The 24,073-nt window shown below is 39.4% G+C and overlaps 2 protein-coding genes across 2 annotated transcripts in view; one reads left to right on the top strand and one right to left on the bottom strand.

Annotated features, from left to right (window-relative positions):
- Nucleotides 1-11,905, bottom strand: part of FANCM (FA complementation group M) — a 60,474-nt gene extending 48,569 nt beyond the window's left edge. The window contains exons 1-4 of the mRNA XM_052659939.1: nt 11,350-11,905; nt 10,599-10,771; nt 5,160-5,237; nt 2,091-2,249 (exon numbers count right to left, since the gene is read on the bottom strand). Coding sequence (XP_052515899.1) covers nt 2,091-2,249; nt 5,160-5,237; nt 10,599-10,771; nt 11,350-11,875 — 936 coding nt within the window. The 5' untranslated portion in view covers nt 11,876-11,905. The remainder of the gene's footprint in view (nt 1-2,090; nt 2,250-5,159; nt 5,238-10,598; nt 10,772-11,349) is intronic.
- A 1,556-nt stretch (nt 11,906-13,461) lies between these two features.
- On the top strand, nt 13,462-23,791 carry FKBP3 (FKBP prolyl isomerase 3). The gene is made up of 7 exons (XM_052659733.1): nt 13,462-13,618; nt 15,859-15,960; nt 16,765-16,872; nt 19,682-19,817; nt 20,333-20,400; nt 22,165-22,262; nt 23,464-23,791. The coding sequence occupies exons 1-7, from the start codon at nt 13,511-13,513 to the stop codon at nt 23,516-23,518; spliced, it is 675 nt and encodes a 224-aa protein (XP_052515693.1). The 5' UTR covers nt 13,462-13,510; the 3' UTR covers nt 23,519-23,791.
- The last annotated feature ends 282 nt before the right edge of the window (nt 23,792-24,073 follow it).

Here is a 24,073-nt window from a genome sequence, read left to right as displayed (position 1 = left end):
GGATTCCTTGGAGAAATGGCTGATTCCACAGTTGGGACAGAACAACTACTAAATGACTATAAAACATCTTGTAATGCCAGAAAGTGAGGAATTAGGCCTCTCCTGTGGGGGAGGAAATGGCAACCCACTCCAGTATTCCTGCCTGGAGAATCCCATGAATAGAGGAGCTTGGTGGGTTACAGTCCACAGGGTTGCAAAGAGGCGGACAAGACTGAGCAACTAAACAACAACAGGCCTCCCCTGATGACCCCTTGCAGAAAAAGCATAAGTCTAAAGGGCACAGGAGCCATCTTAAAGGATCTCCTAATGGCCACAGCTGGAACAATCTGAGCAATAAAATTAATAATGATAATACAGCACTTAACCCACAAGAGAAAATAATTATCCATTAGTATAAAAATTATCCACATTAATATAAAGAACTGAAAAAATAAACAGGGGAGAAGAAACAGCCCTTCATTATACAGGCATTCAAATTAACAAATGCAAAAAAAAAAAAAATGAGGGAAACAAGAAGCAATGATTAGGCAAATACAGAAGAAACTGTTGTAGGCAAGAACCATCAGTATATTTTAAAGTTAGTGAACAAAATATTTTGAGAAACAAGATATATTTGCATAGTCTCAAAGTATCTCCCCACTGGAACTCTCCATACTATTTTTGCAAATTTCCTAAAAGCCTAAAATTATTGCAAAACAAAATATTCAAAATCAAAAAGAAATCTGTCAGGGCACTGCAGTGATAGCTTGTCTCTGCTCCTGATGTCTGCAGCCTCAGATGGCTGGGGGCTAGCTGAAACATGTCAACTGGGACCACATGTCTGCATCCTCACTTCTAGCTATCTATTGGCTTCTCCTTTCTTTTGAGGCTCACCATGGCTCAGGGTCCATCATGCTTTATTGGTCAGAGTCAGCAGAGGGCAGGCCTAGATTCTAAGGAAAGAGAAATGTACCCTGCCCCTCAATGGAAAGAAATTTGTAGCCATCTTTAATCCATAGCAATAAGGATAGGGAAACAAGGTATTCTCCTAGCATGATGGTAAATCATGAACCTTAGAAAACTAATTGTTATCCGAAATTTCTCCCATTGAAAGTGATAACTGTCTAAGCAGTTTCTCTTACAGCTACAGTACTGACACTTGAACCAGATAGTTCTTTGTTATTGGGGGGGTTTCCTGTCCACTGCGGGATATTAAGTAGCGTTCCTGGCCTCTGTACACTGGATGCCAGTAGCAAGTCTACACCCCACTCCCCCCAGTTAGTAGAACAACCAAAAATGTGTCAAGACATTGCCAAATGCCACCAAGCAGGTAAGATAGTTGAGAAACACTGCTATACAGGGACTGAAACATATTTCCTTACAAAGAAACTTCTAATTGAATCTGGATACGTGTTTCGAGTGTGTTCACTATGTGAAAATTGACTGAGCTGCACACTTACATTTCATGTACCTCTGCTGTCCATATATTTGGTGGGGGAGGGTTATACTTCTGTTAAAAGGTTTATTTAAGAAATATAAACTATAAGCCTATTATTGGCTTTAGAAATGGTCCATCATTACGTATTTCCTCTTTAACTCATAGTCTGCCAGCACAAATAGAACATGGTGCTCATACTAAAAATCTTAATTTCAAAGAATTTTTCAACATATTAATTATATAAAATGACTATATACTTTCACAGGCAGATTGTATTAACAAAAATAATTACATTATCAGTTCATTTATGAAAACCCTGGGGCTTCCCTGCTGACTCAGTGGTGAAGAATCCACCTGCCAGTACAGGGGACACAGATTCCATCCCTGGTCCGGGAAGTCTCACAAGCCGTGGAGCCACTAAGGCCCATGTGCCACAACTGCTGAGTGTGTGCTCTAGAGCCCAGAAGCCACAACTACTGAAGCCTGTGCACCCGAGAGCCGGGCTCTGCAGCAAGAAGCCACCACAACGAGAAGCCTGTGCACCAGACTAAAGAGTAGCCCCCGCTCGCTGCAACCAGAGAAAAGCCCAAGCAGACAGGAACACCCAGCACAGCCGAAATAAATGAATAAGTAATTAAAAAACAAACCCTGAATTATGATAAAAATGGCTTACCTGTACATACGCCTTTTGGATAGCTGCAAGTTCTTCACCAAGAGGAACAACAAGCTTTTCAACTCGTCTTTCGTGAGAGTATGGCAAAATATCTGGAGAGTCCTCAGAACGAAGCTCTATTTGCCCAATGAGCAGATTAGTAATAACCTGCTGCACAGCCTACAGAAAATCAATTAAGTACAATTATATATTATATTACTTGTTAAATGTTTTAGTTTGTCACTAACAAAAATAAGATAGCAGTACATTTTTGAAAAAATTTAGAAACTTTTATCTTCAAATATTTTTAAAACTATAAAGTACAGCACATCAGAAGTGGAGCAACAGAGGAAAAAGGCCTTTATAACATCTTTCTTGGATGTTGCCCTTCAAGCCAAGCATCCAAGATATAAGAATATTAGTAAATGTCCAGCAAGCTCCTCAATATAGTTTTGTGTTTTCCTATCAATAAAGACTCAGACAAAAGAGAAATTTGAGATTAGCAAACCAAATCCTCAAAATATATCAGTCAGTTTTAGAGCCAGAACTAAAACCCAGACTTCCTGATTCCTTAGCAAATACTTTTTTTTCACTGATTTTTAATGGGGAAAACAGAGAAGTCCCTTTAGTATTAAAGCATACAACTGTATCTCAGGAATACTTTACTAACTGGCTTGCTAAGAAACTGAGGGAACAGGTCCTACACTAAACTAGTTAGTAATAAATGAGTGGGGGGAAGTCTCTGGCAACCCAGTGGTTAAGTCTCGGGGAACTAAGATCCCACAAGCTGTGTGGTGTGGCCAGTAAAAATCTTTTAAATACATGAGTGAAATATTTTCCATTTAAATCTATATATATATATATATATATATATGTCAATACATTTCTAAAGCTAAATTTCATTCAACCAAAGCTTATCAAGGAACTTAGTTGTAAAAATACAGAATATGAGAAAAAACAAAAAATCTGTTGGTATAATTGCTGTACCATTAGACCATGGTACTCCTGAGCATAATGAAAAGAATGGAAGGGAGAGGTGGATGGATAGATAGATGGTAGGAGGGAGAGAGAATCCTGAAAGTATCTAGAAATTAAGAACTCTTTTTTTTTTTTTAAACTAGAAAAACCTCAGGCTTTCAGACAAAAAGTACTCTAGGGCAAGAATCACATCTTTTGTATTCCCAACACCTACAATAATGCCTAATATAGTAGTAGAGTATAGTTACTTAAGGTCCACAAACATTCAATATCTAGGATAAATGTATGACATTTTATAAAATTGAGTAATACTTTAGTGCTTTTAATCACTGAACAAATATTTGAGTAACTCCCACATGCTAGATATTGAACTGGTGAGAGATATCAAGACATACATAATCCCTACTTTCATGTAGCTACTAATTCAGCAGGAGCTAAAAAAGACAGCAGTGAATAAGCAAAATAATAACAGACTGTGATAGATATTAAGAAGAAAATCACAAGATAAGAAGAGTTGACTTTTGATAGCTTAAGAGTGAGTTTTTCTGAAGAGGTGATATTTAAGAGGAGACTTAAAAGATGACTAAAAACCATCAAGCATGTTTAAACAAGGCTGGCAGGAAACAAAAGAACAGAAATTTCTAAAAGTAATCGAGGTGTGGACAAAAGAAAAGAAGTCTTACAGCTTGGCAGAACTGAAAGCTATCTTTGAAGTTATCCAAAACCCAACACAAAAGACCATTCAGAACTACTAAATTAGAGTGGCATGGGACACAGCTCAAAATCTGCATTTTCACCACCCTCCGATAAAGGACACCCGAGCTCCCTGGAGAAATGGTTCATTCCACAGAAGGAACAGGAAAAATACTAAATGAGCGTAAAATATCTTGTGATTCCAGTAGGTTAGGAAGTATTCAAAACAAACAAACAAGCAAAAGAGTGCTTTTTAAAGGCACAGGAGCCATCTTCAAGGAACTCCCAGTAGCCAAATCTAAAACAATGTGAACAAAAGATTATTAGTGATGGTACTGGACTGTAGTTCATTATATATATATATATGTGTGTGTGTGTGTGTATATGTATCTCCATTAGTCCCTATTGATGTAGAGAACTGAAATAAAAATAAATAAGAAGACAGCTCTTCACTACAGAAGAATTCAAAATTTAAAAATGTAAAAGAAATGTAAAAAAAAAAAAAAAAAGGAAATAATAATTAGGCAAACAGCACAGAAATGATTGTTGCAAGCAAGAACCATCACTGGGTGCTAAAGTATCTCCCCTACAACAAACTTAATTACAAAGGGAAAAACAGGAGTTTTACAATGTAAAAACCAGAGAGGCATCATCTTAACCAAGTCAAGATTAACAGCACCAGTAAAAAGACAAATTATCATGTATTCTCTGATGCGATGCTCCAAGAAAGGTAGAGCATCACTTTGGGGGTATTCTTGTCAAAAACGCATACAGTTTCACTCCAGTCAGCACGGAGCCAACAGGGAAGCGCTAAGAAAACATCAGCCAACTGCAAATTCAGGGATATTCTACAAAACGACTGACACCCACTCTTCAGAAGTCTCAGGGTCACAGAAGACAAGAAAAGGAGGAGGAACCGGCACAGCTGGGAAGGAACTGAGGGGTCAAGATAACTAAAGGCAGCGTGGGATTATGGACTGGACCCATGAGCAGAAAAGGACACTGGTGGGAAAACTGGCAACATTCAAATAAGGCCTGCAGATCAGTCACTAGTATTGTACCAGTGTTAATTTCCTGGTTTTGATCATTTGACTACAATTATGTAAAATGCTAACATTAGGGGAAGCTGAGTGAAGGATATACAGAGACTTTAATTTTTGCATATTTTCTGGAAGTCTAAAGTCATTTCAAGATGAAATTGAAAAAGAACTGAAAACACTAACAATTTAACAGTGTCAAGTGATTCTTTGACATGCTGAAGTCTGAAAACTACTAACGTAGACAATTTCCTGCAATCATAGAAAAGGAAGGCATCTTATAAGAAATGTTGTACGCCTGATGTTAAATACTAGAATGGGAAACTGATTTGGTAGCATACAAAAGTTCTTATTTTCTTAAATGGTAATAAATTTTACTTACTTTTATATCACTACCTGGTGTGGCACTAAGAGCCAAGATTCTAAAGTGATTCGTATATTTGACTAGTTCTCTTACAACCTTAAAAAAAAAAGAAAAAGAAAAAAACAATTATTTAATTTCACCTATCCAACACATAAGTAAAAATAATTCAACAAGCTATTATATATGGTTCGTTATCATTGTTCCTTATTTAGAGTACTGATGGACTAGCAGAAAGAACCATCATTAGTTATGTTGTCTGAAGAGCAAATGACTTAGATTTATACTTCGTACCAATGAGAAACACTTTAGGGTTTTTTTTAAACTATTCAGTGTATTTTTGCATATAAAGCTACAACATCAAGGCCTATACCGAGGCAAATCAAAATATGCAGAGGGATAATTCAAGAGCAAATGGTAGAAAAAGATCAAGTCTATTTTCCCTTGCTCAGGTCATAGTCTAGTCTTACAGCTATATCCATATGTACACCTGCCAGATTAAGATAAATCATAACATAAAAATAGAAAAAAATACCAACATGAAATTAGACTTGAAATGAAAAAAAGTTTTGTTTAGGAGAAATTTTAAAGAAATTAAATTTCAGGTGGAAGGCTCACAATTTTTAAATTAAGTTTATTCATGAAAGAATAATGTTAATTTGGGATAATTCTTAAAATCTAAATCCTCTTTTAAATCCTAAAACAGTTCCTCAGTGGCACCAAAGCATCATTCTAGGCTTTGCATTTAGAATTCAACACCCACTTCTGGTATAATCTGCCAGATTCCCATATGCCCTAATACAGAATCAAAGGACCCTAAGTAAACTGAGTTGCAGAACAGCTTTTAGTATCCATAGTTTCACATCAGCTGGAGGAAACTAAAAACGGATTATTATTTTTTAATTGAAGTACAGTTTACAATACTGTTTCAGGTATAGAGCATAGTGAGTTGGTATTTTTGCATATTTCATTATAAATTATTATAAGATAATGGGCATATTCCCTATGCTCTGCAGTAAAACCTTGCTGCTTATCTATTTTACATATAGTAGTTTGTATCTGTTAGTTCCATACTACCCTTAATTTGTCTCTCCCCCTTCCCTTCTCCCCTTTGGTAACTAAGTTTGTTTTCTATGTCTGTAAGTCTGTTTCTGTAACTAATATCGTATAGTATTTGTCTCTGACTTATTTCACTGAGTGCCAAAAGTATTTCCCTCTTTTTATGGCTCAGTAATATTCCACTGTGTGTGTGTGTGTGCGCGTGGTTTGGTCACTAAGTTGCTTTCAACTCTTGCAACCCCACGGGCTATAGCCCACCAGACTCCTCTGTCCATGGGATTCTCCAGGCGTGGGTTGCCATTTCCTTCTCCAGGGGATCTTTCTGACCAAGGGATCAAACCCGAGCCTCCTGCACTGCAGAAGGATTCTTTACCAGGTGAGACACCAAGTGTGTGTATGTATGTACGAATGTATGTATGTACATGTGTGTGTGTAGCACACACTTGGCATATATACATGACAAATTTCTTAACCCAAGCATCTGTCCACGCACATCTGGGTTGCTTCCATGTCTTACTATTGTAAATAGTGCTAAAACCAGGTTATCTTAACACTGCTCTAATTTTTACCCACATCGATGATGAAATCAATGAAATGCAAACTGAATATTGATTAACACTCAAAAAATACCATTTATAGAGTTTTTAATAACATGATACAGAATAGATATCAAAGATAAAACATTATAGGGAATTTCCTGGTGGTCCAGTGGCTAAGGCTCTGCACTTTTGCTGCCAAGGGCCAAAAAAAAAAAAACCAACTTAATGGAGGAGACTTAAGAACAACTGTCCTAATTAACAACTGATAAAAGATAAAATCCCAGATATATTATTTTCTTTCCAGGAGGGATTCTCAAACATTTTGTAGAAGTGGTTTTGGGTTTGTAATCCAGGAAGCTACCTTCTTCAACAAGCTGTGTGCCTGTTGGAAGCTATCTGGAATATTCAACGCAGTATAAACTCTCATTGCTTGGGACTTCCCTGCAAGTCCAGGAGTTAAGACTTTGCCTTCCAAGGCGGGGGGCGCAGGTTCACTCCCTGGTCAGGGAGCTAAGATTCCACATGTCTCTCAGCCAAAGAAACCAAAAAACGTAAAACAAAAAACATAGAAACAATACTGTAAAACATTCAATACTGAAAAAACATAAAACATAAGAAATACTGTAACAAATTCAATAAAGAGTTTAAAAATGGTCCACATCAAAAAAAAAAAAAAATCTTAAAAGAACTTGCAGTGCTATTTAGATAGTAAAGAAGTCAGTCATGTCTCACTGTACTCAATAAAAGCCTAGGCCTTGTAGCTAAGAAAAAAAAACTCACCTAATACCAAGACATTTTTTGAAAATAAATTTGCTAAAGGGAGTTCTGATTGCCTAATGATTCCCAATGGAATCCTAATGGCTAGGATTCCAGGCGTTCACCGCCATGGCCCAAGTTCAATCACTGGTCAGGGAACTGAGATCCTGCAAACCAGCAGTGTGACCAGAATAAGTAAATTTTTTTTTTTTAAGTTGCTATATATAAGCTTTGGCTACCCAGGTGGCTCAGTGGTAAAGAATCTGCCTGCAAATGCAGGACATGCAGGAGACTTGGGTTTGATCTCTGGGTCATGAAGGTCCCCTGGAGGAGGAAATGGCAACCCACTCCAGTATTCTTGCCTGGAGAATCCCATGGACAGAGGAACCAGATGGGCAACAGTCCATGGGGTTGCAAAGAGTTGGACACAACTGAGAGACTGAGCATAAATATAAGCTAAATGTACAAAATAAACTCCATACAGTTAGAATAAAATTTTATAAATTCCCCTCTCCAAGCAGAAACTTTTAACACATTGGGTATTAATTTAACTTGGAAAGACATGAATGGAAAAAATATCCATTTCCTGGCTGACATCAACTTTAAGATGACAATTTTCAAGAGGAAAATACAGAGATATAATACTCAAAGTCCCCCCCAAAACTGCTTTACAAAATCACAAACTGGCAGTAAAATTCATCTCTTTGCACTAAATAAAATAAACTTTCTCTCTATGCTGACTCTACTCCCTGTCCCTAGTATCACCAGCTACTACTGTTTTAACTACCTACCACCTATATGTTGATGGTTTCCAAATCTGTATCTCTACCTCAGAACTTTCCATTGAGATCTGTACTTCTCTGTCACCCACTCCCTACTGAATATCTACTCCTAGATTCCTCAAACACACCTCAAATTCAACAATCTAAAACTGAACTCACACCTTCCACAGTACCTCAGATGTTCTCTGCTCTCCTCTAATCTCTTTTAAATCTGAAGTATCACCCCAGTTCAGTCGCTCAGTTGTGTCCAACTCTTTGCAACACCATGGATTGCAGCATGCCAGGCTCCCCTATCGAACACCAACTTCCAGAGCCTGCTCAAACTCAAGTCCATTGAGTCGGTGATGCCATCCAACCACCTCATCCTCAGTCATCCCTTTCTCCTCCCACCTTCAATCTTTCCCAGCATCAGGGTCTTTTCAAGGAGACAGTTCTTTGCATCAGGCGACCAAAATATTGGAACATCACCTTCAGCATCATTCCTTCCAATGAACACCCAGGACTGATTTTCTTTATGATTGACTGGTTTGATCTTCTTGCAGTCCAAGGGACTCTCAAGAGTCTTTGCCAACACCACAGTTTAAAAGAATCAATTCTTTGGTGCTCAGAATTCTTTATGGTCCAACTCTCACATCCATACATGACTACTGGAAAAACCATAGCTTGGACTAGACAGACTTTTGCTGGCAAAGGAATGTCTCTGTTTTTTAATATACTGTCTAGGTTGGTCATAGCTTTTCTTCCAAGGAGCAAGCATGTTTTAACTTCATGGCTGCAGTCACCATCTGCAGTGATTTTAGAGCCTAAGAAAATAAAGTCTGCCACTATTTCCATTGTTTCCCCACCTATTTGCCATAAAGTGATGGGACTGGATGCTATGATTTTTGTTTTTTGAATGTTGAGTTTTAAGCCAACTTTCTCACTTTCCTCTTTCACTTTCAACAAGAGTCCCTTTAGTTCCTCTTTGCTTTCTGCCATAATAGTGATGTCATTTGCATATCTGAGGTTATTGATATTTCTCCTGGCAATCTTGAGTCCAGTTTGTGCTTCATCCAGCCCAGCATTTACCATGATGTACTCTGCATATAAGTTAAATAAGCAGGGTGACAATATACAGCCTTGACGTACTCCTTTCCCAGTTTGGAACCAGTCTGTTGCTTCATGTCTGGTTCTAACTGCTGCTTCTTGACCCACATACAGATTTCTCAGGAGGCAGGTAAGGAGGTCTGATTTCCCATCTCTTGAAGAATTCTGCACAGTTTGCTGTGACCCACACAGCTAAAGGCTTTGGCATAGTCAATAAAGCAGAGGCAGATACAAAAGAGGCAGTCAAAAAAGCAACTCTCCTGCTTTTTCCATGATCCAACAGATGTTGGCAATTTGATCTCTGGTTCCTCTGCCTTTTCTATATCCAGCTTGAACATCTGGAAGTTCTCGGTTCATGTACTATTGAAGCCTAGCTTGGAGAATTTTGAAAATTACTTTGCTAGTGTGTGAGATGAGTACAACTGTGTGGTAGTTTGAACATTCTTTGGCATTGCCTTTCTTTGGGACTGGAATGAAAACTGACCTTTTCCAGTCTTGCGGCTACTGCTGAGTTTTCTAAATTTGCTGGCATATTGAGTGCAGCACTTTCACAGCATCATCTTTTAGGATCTGAAATAGCTCAATTGAAAATTTCATCACCTCTGCTAGCTTTGTTAGTAGTGATGCTTCCTAAGGCCTAAGTATCACCCCAGCTAAACTCTTTTCATTGAGTCTCTACCATCCACATCCCCTAAGACCTACAGAGGGCATTCAAACTGCTTAGCATAGAATACAAATGCCTTCATGACCTGATGTTAAGTGCCTCTCCAGCCATATCCCACCTCCTCACTTCTGTACTTTATATTCCCATAGTACTTAACTGGAAGGCAGTGTAGGTATGTTACATACATTATATCATTCATTTTTCAAAACAATAACTCAGTTACTGTTTTACCTGACAGGGAATAACAATGCGTATCCACTATACCAATCTTTTGACTACTCTCTTAGTCTCAAGTCTCCATCCATAGCCTACTTTGGATCAAGGAGCTTCTCATCATCTACATCTGACACTAATGGTCTTGTTAAAGATTAAAAAAAAAAAAAAGAAACCAGCAGAGACACTGATTTCAATGGATGAAGGAAGGTATTTCTATCACCTTCTATTTCTGTTGAGATAATAGGTATAAAGCTTTTCATAATAATAATGCCATCATTAACTTCCATCATTAAAAATTATTCCCCAAAATGCTCTACAACAATATTTTACACTATAAAATACTTTTAAACAAGATTACCTGGCAATAAGCATAATTTCCAAGGGCTTTATGAGCTTCATCGATAACTAGACACTTTATTTCAGCAGCTGGGCAAGCTCCTCTAGAAAGATCATTTACCATGACTTGAGGCGTAAGGAAAAGAACCCTCTTACTGCCCCAGATTTCCTTCCTGGTGAAAGCCTGAGTAGATCCTGTAAAAAAAAAAAAAAAGTGACATGGCACATTCTAAACTTCAGACTGTTACCTATAACATATAAAAAGCCTAGCCTATTTTCAGAATGCATTCCTGCATTGGTGCTCTGCTTCCAAGGTGCTAATTTGACAAATATGAGAAAGCAACATTTTAAAGCTTTGTTGTGGTCCGGATGTCAATGCCGGCTTTTACGGAAAATCACAACTAGATTGCCTTTAGAGAATCCTTGTAAAATGACATAATACTTGAAGAGAAGAAAATTCTTCACCTGGGAAATCCTTCTGAACAAGAAAGGCAAAAAACCTCACTTCCACTTACCAATGGGGTATACACAAAGAACCACTTCAAAGTGCTTTGACAAGTTACAGAAATTCTCTGAAGACTGAATAGAGCAACTCTATTAGAGCTGGACTTGCTACAAGGAGATGATGTTTCAAGAGAGAAGTAAAATAAGCATACTGTGATCTGGGGTCTATTCCACATGGGTCTGGAATTCCTTTGGCGCTAGTTTCATCAGAATACGTCCTTTCCCCTGGGTGCTCTTAATTTCAAGTTAGTCCAGTGTTTCTAAGATACCTGTCATTTCGGCCATGTGGGACTGCGGGATACCCATCACCCGGTAGCAAGCCTCGATCTGCTGTGTCACCAGGGGTTTCGTGGGGGCCATGAAAACCACCTTGCCAGAAGGGAACCAGCGGTAGAAATTGTACATGACCACAGCGGCAATAAAGGTCTTTCCCAACCCGGTGGGCAGACAGACCAGCGTGTTGCAGAACAGGGCGGTCCTGGCGATGTGCAGCTGGTAATCTCGCACTGGGCAATTAGTAGGGTAAATCCACAGGGCGCCCGCTGAGGTGCAGAACCCGCCATTCTCCAGACTCAGCTGCTTCTCTGCTTCGTACACCGCGACCAGCAGCACATCATCGTCTGACTCGGGCTCAGCCTCGGCCGCCCCTGCCGCCTCTGCCACTGCAGGAAAACGCGCCCTGGAGATGCCTGTGCTCTGAGGCCGCTCAGTTCCAGAGTTGCTACTCGGAGCCCCAGTGGACCGAGAAACTTTTGAGCCCCACGTCTGGAAAAGCGTTCTTTGCCGTCCGCTCATCAGGCCGACGACCACAGAAGGCTCCCCTCAGACGCCAGCAGCTGCTGCAGCTCAACAGCCTCGGTTCCAAGCCCCATCGGGTACCTGAGCGTAAAAAACACAGAGGAACCAGGGGGCGGGACTGAGGCCAGTTTATCCTGTTCCAAGCGCACCACTGAGTTTGCGTGGGGAATATGATTGGCGGTCTTCCCGGAAACCCCGCGGTCCTCTAGGAGACGCATGCGCATTACCGTGGAGTTACTCTAAATTTTGTCCCCTTGTCAATTTTGTTACCGACTCTAAATTTGGGTTCCATTTTCAATAAGTGATTATATGTCCTGGCGTCATGGGTCAAGTGATATTGCTTAAAATGATGTAGTAAAGAAGGGAGTTGGTGATGGACAGGGAAGCCTGGCTTGCTGCAGTCCATGGTGTCGCAAAGAGTCGGACACGACTGAGCGACAGAACTGAATTGAAATGACCTTGAGGTCCCGAAACAATGCATACCCATTTTTTTTTAAACTTAACGTTACTGAGCATCTAACGTGCCTTATTCCTTGTTGTTGGCTGTGTTTTAAAATCGGTAGATGAGGTGAAAAACAAACGTGTTTAGATAAAATTACTTAACGCCTCATTTCTTTATCCAGACTGAGAAAACAAAATGCCAGCTCTCTTTTTCAGGAGTAGCAACCTCCTATCTTAATATTTTTATTGTTTAAAGGGAAGTGAATGGTATGGTCCTGATATTCGTTGGAAAATTCCACAGGAAAAAAAATGTCCTGATGCTCCATCATTACCTCTTCATAAACGATATAGAGCAGTAAAATCAGCGTCTGGGTGATATTTTTCTACTCTAGCGATAGCATTCTACCTCCAACTTGGATACAATTCCGGATTTCTCCACTCTAAACCTGGCGACTTTGAGTAATCTCTGTAGATTTGTTTCCTTGTGCATTGAGGAAAAGTACGCACACATCATGAGGTTTTCTGGACCACTAATAATGTCACCCCCCTCATCACCAGCATCAGCAAGCATCATCTTGTGTGTAGCTACTCTATTTTATTTGGTCAAGTGTCTGGACTTGCTTTTAGACAAACTGTTTATCGTGTGTTTGTATTTGGGAAGGGAAAGGGAACAGGTTGCTATTGTAGTTTCATTTGTGTGAGGTTTAAAAGGGAAGTGGCAGGATATAGGTTGTTCTGATGGACAAGGACTGAGCCAATTCTGGTGTGAATTTTTAGGATAGAACTAGGTAAAATGAGATTAGACGACTGAATACTGTTGTTTTTTTCAGATTATCGACTTTATATGCACAGCAGCTTGTCGGTAATATACAAATGTGGGTAACGGGCGGTAAACAATCGCTACCACCGGCGGTCGTCGCCTCACAAGGGTCCCAACTAAGAACAGATGATACCTCGCGCTTTTCTGCGGAGTCAGTCTTCCTGGCCACCTCAGCGGGTTTTACCCCGGACTCAACAAAGAAGCCCGCAGAGCACAGCCTTGACGTCGCTCAAACACTGGCCCCAATCCTGCGGGGTATCGCGGTGGCCCCGCCCCCTCGAGCTCCGAGTGGCGCTCGCGCCACGCCCCTGGGGCGGGGCGATGCCGAAGCCAGGCGGGCCGGCTCAGTAAAGCGGAGGCAGCGGGGGAAGATGGCGGCCGCCGTTCCGCAGCGGGCCTGGACCGTGGAGCAGCTGCGCAGCGAGCAGCTGCCCAAGAAGGACATTATCAAGTTTCTGCAGGATCACGGTTCAGATTCGGTACCGGAGTTGGCGGGGCGGCCGGGCTGGTGCGGCTTAGGGACACTTCACCCCCCCGTAGATGCCCATACATTCCGTATTCCTCCGTGCCCCCGCCCTCGCTCTCAGGCGGCCCGCGGCCTGAAGGCCGGAGCGGCCCCGCGTGCGCTGCCGAGACGCGCTCCCGCCCCTCAGGCCGGCCCTGCTTGGGCGAGTGGAGCAGCTTTATCTTTTGGGGCACGCAGCAATCGGAGATTTAGAACCTTACTGACATCCTTGAGTGAGGGTGGAGGCCGTGAAAGAGAAGGAACCCAGGAGATATTGGGGGTTGAGATGGGAGCCCGAGGACTGGAGGCTTAGTTGAGATCCCTGGAGGGGAGTGTATATTACTAGGGAAAAGATTTCGGATTGCGATTTGTCTTTCTCGTCGATTACCGAACACTAAACACTATTAAGTGTGATTTTTATTTTTTTTACAACGTATAGTTTGCGGATTAACTTTTAAAATATCGACCCTTCAAATGACCTTTTCACTCTTATGTTTAGTGGAGCTATTTGCGTATTTTGTATACAGTGGTCTCCTATTGTTAAGAAATCTATTTGACATTCTAAATACTTTTACGTCCCGCATTTTTCAGTACAGTCTCCATTTTAACCATCCTCTGTAGTCAAAAGTTATTTTTGTCAGACGGCTTTTTTTTTCTTTCGGAAAGTAATATCATTCATATCTTAAATTAGAACTCGTTTTTCAATGCAGGAGACCTAAGAGACCCGGGTTCTCGATCCCTGGGTCAGGAAGATGCTCTGAAGGAGTAAATGGCAATCCACTCCAGTATTCTTGCCTGAAGAATTCCCATGGACAGAGGAGCCTCGCGGGCTACAGTCCATAGGGTCGGAAAGAATCCGAAACGACTGAAGCGATTTAGCACAAATATCTTAAATTGCTAAACGATTGTATAAATTTGTGTGCCCTCAGCATCTCCCACATAGGGAAAATGAAAGCCACAGTCTAAATGTAGTATCCCAACCATTTTTAACTTAATTCCTAAACTTCATTTAGAAAAATTGCTTCTGGGCTCTTTTGAGAAGCTTGTAGTTTATAATTTTGCAGGATTTCGAAGGAGAGGTATTGATCCAGTTATTGTCCCTCTTGTTTCATACTCCTGATTGATAATCCTGACATCCGCAAATACTTTACAACATGTACAGCAAGAACTACACTGTTTGGGGAAACAAGGGTGAAATGAACATGCCTCAGAGATACCATTTTATACTATTGTACCATTTTAGTGGAATTATTTTCTCTTAAGCTAATTCATATTTCCCTAAATAATAGAGTAGATGAAATACACAATTTCAAGATGAAGGTACATGACTTTGATGATTTGATATTTCAGTGTGGTATTTTGGTGTTCATCTGACAACTTAGTCTTATGTTTGAGTTCTTCTGTGTGACTGAAAATGGATTACTACATTTATCTTTACAAGAAGCCTCTGACATAGGATGCTGTTATTGATCTTTCAACGTGATGTAGAAACTGAGCCTTTGAGACAGCTTAATCCCTTGTCTAAAATCAGACAGCTAGGATTTTAACCTAAATGGTCTGATACCACAGCCTATACACTCAAACACTATGTATCCAGAGTTGTGTAACAATGCTTTTGGGTGTGCCAAGATTGGCTTACATATATGTCAAGATAGCTAAACCCAACATGACTGGAGGCTCCCAGGGCAGGGGCCAGGTAACATCCTGCTGGGAGTAGCTTTGCCCAGTTACCAAAATGTGCTTGCTGTTAAAAGTGTGCTCATATGTAAACAGTATCTTTTTTTTCTTTTAACCTTCCTTAAATCTTGTTTTTGTTCCGAAGTAGAGTGTAAAATAAGATGTTTCGTTTATCACTGGGCTTCCCTATGGTAAAGAATCCACTTGAAATGCAGGAGACATGGGTTTGATCCCTGAGTTGGGGACGATCCCCTCGAGAAGGGTAATGACAACCCACTCCAGTATTCTTGCCTGGAGAATTCCGTGGATAGAAGAGTCTGGCATGCTACAGTCCATGGGGTTGCAGAGAGTTGGACGTGACAGAGCGAGTGACTAACACATGCACACACAGGATAAAATAAAATGTTTCATTTATCATTAGTATGATTGAAAACATACTTGCTTCATAATTGCTAACATAAAAGTTCATTTTCTAGTTTTATACCCTCTCTTACATGAGGGAAATTATTTTGACTAACCAAAATTTTTTCTTTACAGTTTCTTGCAGAACATAAATTACTAGGTAACATTAAAAATGTGGCCAAGACAGCTAATAAGGACCATTTGGTTACAGCCTATAACCATCTTTTTGAAAGTAAGGTGAGTACTTATCATCATATCACTTTAGATATTTTATTCCCAAAAGAAGTTTTAAATGCATTTACTTGGAGATTATGTTGATGTTTTTCCACTTGCACTTTTTCTTAACTATAATCATAAATGGATTGTCAAATTTAGCATGGCTAATGTGCCATATGGCGGGATGTTTTGATATTTTGAATGAGAACAGAGTTTTTAAAAATAAAGCTTAAATTAAGTCAGCAAATTCTTAAGGATGCTGAAAAGTTATAAATCTAAAATCAGCTGCATTTCATTAATTAATTTAAAGTTAGATCTAGGCTGAGCCTTTGGGCTGCCCTGGTGGCTCAGATGGTAAAGCGTCTGTCTACAATGCTGGAAACCCGGGTTCAATCCTTGGGTCGGGAAGATCCCCTGGAGAAGGAAATGGCAATCCACTCCAGTACTACTGCCTGGAAAATCCCATGGACAGAGGAGCTTGGTAGGTTACAGTCCATGGGGTTGCAAAGAGTCAGACATGACTGAGCGACTTCACTTCACTTCACTTCTAGGCTGAGCCTTTAAAAAAGCAGATTTCAAGAAATTCTTCCTGATGTATGTTAACTATGCAGTGACCACCTTTCACACACACACACAGAAGAATTAATTGAATAGTTTTCATATCTCTGAGTCTCAGTTGGTCTTTCTAAAGGGTATGGGTCTCATTTCAGAATTTATTTTGTGAGATAGTTTGAGATACATAAGCTGTTGATTAAAATGCTTTCCGTAAGAGTTTTGTTTTTAGCCAGAAGGAATCTGATAAACATGAGATCGTTTTCCTTACAGCGTTTCAAGGGTACTGAAAGTATAAGTAAAGTGTCTGAGCAGGTGAAAAATGTGAAGCTTAATGAAGATAAACCCAAAGAAACCAAGTCTGAAGAGACTCTGGATGAGGTTTGTATATAATGTATTCTTACTTTATTTCTCAGGTGAATGAGAGAAAGTATTTGCTTTGCAGCACTGGTTTCTCATAATAAGATGGGGTTGAATATGGCCACTTTCCGTGAGCCAAACACTGATTTGGAATGTGTTTTCTTCCTTTGGTGTACTCAGTAAGAAAAAAACCCCTAAGAACCAACGGTTAACAGTTAGTAAGCCTTCCCTGTGAAATACCTCTAACTTTGTATTTTACATTGCCTCTGTGTCTAGCCAGAAGTTCTGAGCTTTCAGAGCTATTTTAAGATCCTATTCTATAGCCAAGTTGGACTGAGTGAAAGAAACTTCCTTTTGATTATTTTTAGCCTTTTTCTACTGTACATGATGTCCTTGGCAATGAAAGTAATTAATTCAAGCCTCACTACGGGATGTGGGTTTATCTGCCTCGTCTTTCCCAACCCAGGTTTTACATTTTGGTAACAAGGTTGGAAGAACCAGATAAAACTCTTTCTGCAAATGGACAGCCTTTCTAGAGCTAAGGACAGCTCTTAGGAAAGCTTCAGTAGAGCTAAATTTTGCCACTTTTGATAATATCTTGCTAGTAACTAAGCTCACTCATTCCTAGCAGTGTTAGTATCAGTGACAATAGTAATTTGATAAACGTTTTATATACTGGGCAAAATTTTTGCAGCTACTAAGGTAAACAGAAGTGTAATAATTACTAGAAGGGTTACAAAAGCAATTGGCAATGTAGATTATCTTCCAGAAAATTAGAGGGAGGGAGGTATGAGGTGGCAGATAATATGTCAAGGGATTGAGTTAAAAGTTGTAAGGGTTGGAGACAGTTTAGAGAGATCTTGTGAGACTCTTAAACTATATCCTTTTCTTCAAGCCCGCTTTTCATTTCATTTAACTGGTCAGCCTGAGCTCTGTTTCTCATGTACTCTCATTGTCATCCTGGTGCCTGGGGTCCATAACCTCTGGGCCAGTATTGTGCTGGTCTCTGCTGTCTGCTTTCTCTTCATGCTTTGGGACTGCAGAGCAAGCTTTGTGAAGAAATAGAATTATAAAACCTTTTACTGGGCTTTGTATAAATTCTTAAAATCAGCTAAGCATGTTTTCTAGTTTCATTGCTACTCAGCAACTTTTATACTCTCCCTTGCTCAATCCCCCATCCATTACCCACATAAACTTCTTGACATTTTCACACAAATTCTCAACTCTGTCTTATTCCTTTCTCATTATATCCCCCTTTGTTCTCTTTTACCAAAATAACATACACACTAATAATTGTAACTCTTCTCTTCTTCCCAGCTTAAAAGCTCTCTGAATTGGTTTTCTTTTCCTTATGTCTCCCTCAGATCTAAGGCTCTCAAAGATCTCTTTCAAATCCTCATCCATTCCTTTCTGATTCTCAGGGATTCCCTGGCCTCAGACCTGGAGTGTGGAAAAAGTCAGTCATCTGCCTTCAGTCTCTTTCTTCATCATTCAGCTCCAAATAGCTATTCTAGTAATAAGCTTTCTAAAATATTTTGCAAACTTCACCCTGCTCAAGAATCTTCAGTAATTCCATACTGTGTAGAACTGCATTGTCCAGAACAGTCATTAGCCACATGCGGCTGCTGAGCACTTTGTGGCCACTCTGAATTGAAGTGTGCCTTCAGTATAAAATATGAAATTTCAAAGCTTAGTATGATTTTTTAAAAAGAATGTAAAATATTTCAATACTTCAGTATTGATTACATGTTGAAATATTAATGTGGTGACTAGACAACTTAAGATTACATTTGTGACTCTCTTATTTCTGTTGGATTGCATCTCTGGCCTACAAAACCGTCCAATGTCTGGCCCCTGCGCAGCCCCATATTTACTACTTTCAGTCACGAATGTCTGCTCATTGTCAGTAAACTGTCCATACTTTTATTTCTTGCTTAGTGTATTTCTTCTCCCAATTTCTTCTGTTTGTCAGTTCTGTGTCCCCTTCAAGGCCCAGGTCTTGGGCTCTTCACTTTCTCTGAAGTTTTTACCATCCCAGACTTCACTGTTTATGTAAGTCAGAAGTTCCTGTAGCACATGATGTCTATATTTATCTCTACCTTTTATTTATCTTAATGCAAAGAACCTTGTCTGAAAGCTTTTTGTTGTTGTTGTTTAGTTGCTAAGTCATGTCTGACTCTTTGCAACCCCCGTGCACGGTAGCCCGCCAGGCTCCTGCCCATGGGTTTTCCCAGGCAAGAATACTGGAGCCAGTTACCACTTCCTTCTCCAGGGGATCTTCCTGATCCAGGGATTGAATCCACGCCCCCTGCAGTGGAAGCATGGAGTCTTAATGCTGGACTGCCAGTGATGTCCCTGTAATATTTCTGACCTTGGGAATAATTAGTTCACTTTATTATTTGATGCATAATTAATCTTATCAAAAGAACACTGGTTTCCAGAGAAGCTGGAAGTTTTTTGAAATTACAGATATGCTAGTTATGGGGTAACAGAGAATGAGGTTGGATGGCATCATCGACTCAATGGACATGAGTTTGAGCAAACTCTGGGAGATAGGAACAGGGAAACTTGGTGTGCTGCAGTCCATGGGGTCGCAGAGTCGGGCACGACTGTGCAGCTGAACAGTTACTAATATTCTCATCACAGCCTTAAAATGAGATAGTGAATTTTTTAACTTGAGAGGTCAGTCAGAGGCAAAATAATTTGTTACCCAATCTGTGAAACTCTGACTGGACTTAGGTCACAGTTGGCCGTGTTAAGTATTCTCTTTGTCCTCCTGCTAAAAAAAGGACATGAGTTAACAACTGTGTTTTGTTTTTTTTGTTTCTAGGGTCCACCAAAATATACAAAATCTGTTCTTAAAAAAGGAGATAAAACCAACTTTCCCAAAAAGGGAGATGTTGTTCACTGCTGGTATACAGGAACACTACAAGACGGGACTGTTTTTGATACTAATATTCAAACGAGTAAGTCTGAAATTCAAATGAGTAAGTCTAAATGTAATCTGATCATTTTGGCTGTAAGGCATGCAAAGCATTTGTGTTGGCAGTACCTTTTTTTTCTGGCTGTCACTTTTTTTCCAGAAGTCTTTTGCATTTGTAACTTACTAATACTAGTAAGAGGTTTTCACTTCACTACATGTTGGCTGCATGTAAATAAAGACCTTTTGGTCATTGCAGAGCAAAAAATAAAGCTTAGTCTAATCTTTATTAATGCCTCAAATTCAGGCATTTGTATTCTAATGTAAAAGGCAGAATAGTGTTATTTTAATGGTATAATATAGGTCCTTTCCCTCTCCCTCCTTTAGACCATAATTATTTATACATCCAAAGTTTTCTTGATGAATTATTTGGCTTTTTGAATTTTTATTTTCAGATGCATAGCAAGATAAGTTCTGAAATCAATTTGAAGACTTAAATCACTATGTTTTTCAACTGGAACTTAATTTCATCATTAATTATAAGGAAAATCTGTCTTACAGGTTCAAAGAAGAAGAAAAATGCCAAGCCTTTAAGTTTTAAGGTTGGGATAGGCAAAGTTATCAGAGGGGTAAGTAGAACTGGCCATGAGCCAGTATATATTCTGGCCCATGCTGCCTGTGGCATGACATAATGAATTAGGTTTGGGGAAACAATAAAAACAAACTTTGGGGTTTCATATCAAGGGCTTCCCTGGTGGCTCAGCAGGTAAAGAATCCGTCTGCAACGTGGGAGACCTGCATTCAATCCCTAGGTTGGGAAGATTCCCCTGGAGACAACGTGGGAGACCTGCGTTCAGTCCCTAGGTTGGGAAGATTCCCTGGAGAACGGAACAGCTACCCACTCCAGTATTCATGCCTGGATAATTCCATGGACTGGGTAGTCCATGGGGTCGCAGAGTCAGACACGACTGAGTGACTTTCACTTCACTGGCATTGCTAACTGATCTGGCACAAATTAAGTTCTCTGGGTTTCATACAGTACAGCCTACCATGCCTGGAGAATTCCATGGACTGTGTAGTCCATGGGGTCGCAGAGTCGGACATGACCGAGCGACTTTCACTTCACTGTCACTGCTAAATGAGCTGGCACAAGTTAAGTTCTCTGGGTTTCATACAGTACAGCCTACCCCAAGGTTGCTGAAACATTAAATGGGTATAACTTAAAGCATGTAATATAAACTCAAATATTATTTCCTTCCATGCTTACCCCCTTTTTTTTTTCCATGAAGTAATTGTCAGAATTACTGACAAGTTTGGTTTTCTAAATCTGTCTGTATGATTCCTATAAAATGTTACATATCTATTGTACCACTTATACATGGTTCAGAAAGGTAAAATACCTGATCCACTGAAGTACTGACAGAAGCTTTAGGAGTCTTTCCTGTAGCCTTGTCACCTCTCACAATTTGCTCAAACACCAAAAAAAAAACTTTCCAATATAAGCATGCCTTTACCCACCCTTATGTGTGAGAGGTAACAGAAGGAAACTGAGAAAAAGGAAAGTTAGGCTTGAGCTATACTGACCATCGCAGTGCACAAAAGGAGATGAGCTATACTGACCATCGCAGTGCACAAAAGGAGATGAAAAAGCAGAGCTGATGATCATCCTCCTCAACTGAATCAGGCTGTCATGTTAGGGCCTGCTTATTGTTCTAAATTCTTTGTATTCAGAACAAACATTAATAACAAAAATGCCTATTTCAGTGCAGTCACGAGAACCCTCAATGTGGTGTTCTTTGTACTGCGGTTAAGACCTAAAATACTATTCAGTCTTATCCAGAGCCCAAAATAGACTGCACAACATCTTGAAACTAAAGGTTAAGTTGAAAAATCACTATTTACTACTACCTGATTATACCAAGTTGATATATCAAGTTGAGCTATTTTTCTGTTTCTATGACTAATGTGCTTACTGGCAAGTTTGTTCTGTTCAACTAAATTCTTAATTTATGTGACAAATCTGTATCATCTGAGCTTATATAATTGTTAGATTTCAACAGAGTATATTATATATAAGTTAATACATTCTATATCCATTATGTTGATTTGTTTTTGGTAATTTGGCCTAAGATCCAAATTTGTACAAAATGACATTGTCATTTTCAAGACTTCAAGTATTTATACTAAAAAACTGTTTAATATGTCCTTAAAATTTTTTTCTCCCATTGAGACAATGCAGGACAAAGATTTAAGAACTCACTCAAGGACATTACCTTAGGACATAATGAAGTCCTGTAATAGAATGCTTTGTATGTAATCTTGCCTTTCTTCTGGTTTTGCATGTATTTTTTTGTGAGGTATCATTAGTTTTAATTTGATGTTCTTGCCTTTAGTGGGATGAAGCACTCTTGACTATGAGTAAAGGAGAAAAGGCTCGACTGGAGATTGAACCAGAATGGGCTTATGGAAAGAAAGGACAGCCTGATGCCAAGTATCCTTTTTCCCTTGGTAATTAAAAGAAAAAACAGTTGAAGATCACTTGAAGGCATGCACGATGCTATCTAGGTTATTAACCTCTAGAAGAGAGAAAATGTCCAGACCAGTCTTCTGATATTTAGATGCTCCTGTGTCAACACACCTCCAATATAGACAGCGTTTTCTGCTGTTACAGGGATTCTAACTTGAGCTAGAATCTTTTTTCCCCTTCCTATTTAAGCTCTTAATTTTCAAGACCTAAACTGAGATTTAAGTTTCTATCTTTGAAAAGCTACTATTAATGTTTGACAAATTTCAAGGAGTAAGATGCTCAGTATAAACAACTGTAGCAAATTGTAGGATTCAAATATGACTCACGGTGATTTTATGCTACTGTATAATTTCAGGCAATTGAATTGGGTTCTCAAAGCTTAGAAATGGAACACATGTTGGGGATTACCAGTTGTGAAATGAAGGAGACCATGGGTCCAACATCAGTGTGAACATTAATAAAAGAGAAGAGCCATGATTCCAATCTGTTACAAGCAGAAGAACCCAGTAGCTAAGTGGGAAGGTAGTTTAGTTGTTGGTTCCATTTCCAATGGACTAGTTAGACCAGTTAGAATAAGTTTAGGGGAGGAGGGAATTTGAAGTCCTTTTTAGTCTTACCAGTTATTAATACAGTTACTTGGGAATACAATAGCCACCTTCTCACCCTGGCCAGATGCAGCTGGCCAAATCCCATGGCCAGCTGCAGCTCCTACAGTCTCATGTGAAGTCTCTCAAGATCAGTCAGATAAAAATCACTCTTCTCCAAACTCAACATCTGAAAATTCACAGCAACTATCAGGTACTGTACCTCATATGAACTTTAATATAACTTACACACCCAGCTAAACTGAAATCACTTTTGGGGGTTGGATGGGAGGTACTGAGTAACAGTCTTGATAAAGTAATGGCTAACCTGGGAGTACCTAGTGACGCAGGAAGATCCTAGTTGAAGCTCAATTTATTTAGTCAACCTATATTGTCAGGTTTTGACCTCCATTCAAAAATAGTTTTAGGAACCTCTCGGTTTGTATGTACTAGCCCCTGAGTCAACTATAAAGCCCTCCCTGTGCAGTTAATTACCAATATCTAAAATTCTAATTTTAGACAGAGGTTATTGGGAGTGAGGAAAGAGGCAACTTTTATCAAATTTACCTTAACTTCAACAGAATTCCACCAAATGCAAAACTTATTTTTGAAGTGGAATTAGTGGATATTGACTGAAATAGAAGAAACCATCAACAATAAAACATGGCCGTGAAGAAACTCATGTATCTAGTTAGAGCTGGTTACTATTAAGTGAAGAGTCAACTGGAAAATTCAAGTTAGAACATGTTTACTTGATCCCTCAACTTTTAAGAAATGTAATCCATTATAAACCCTTGAACTTTAAAATATTTTACTACAGTTGTGTAAAATATCACTTAAAGAGAACTGATTTGCCTTTTACCTCATGTTGTAAACTAAAAGGCTCAATAAAAATGTATTCAATGTCTTGATTTGTGTGGTATAAATATATTAATGTTCTGATTAGGTTAACCAGTACTAAGAGTTCACCAAACCAAGGGAGTAACAGTAAAATCTGTCTGGACAGCCTTGCCAGAGACACTCATCGTAAAATATTTAAATTTTTCTGTTTAAGGCAGGCAAAAGCATAGAGATTGAGAAGAAGCAAAAGGCCACAAAACTTAAATTCTGTCAAGAAGATAATAGCTGAATTCAAGAGACGTATACTTCAGAATCATGGTGAATATAAATTTAATATTAAAACCACTAAGC

The sequence above is a fragment of the Budorcas taxicolor genome, chromosome 21 (assembly GCF_023091745.1).
Source record: "Budorcas taxicolor isolate Tak-1 chromosome 21, Takin1.1, whole genome shotgun sequence".
In the NCBI taxonomy this organism is placed as follows: domain Eukaryota; kingdom Metazoa; phylum Chordata; class Mammalia; order Artiodactyla; family Bovidae; genus Budorcas; species Budorcas taxicolor.
This window is presented reverse-complemented; position numbering and strand designations above follow the sequence as displayed.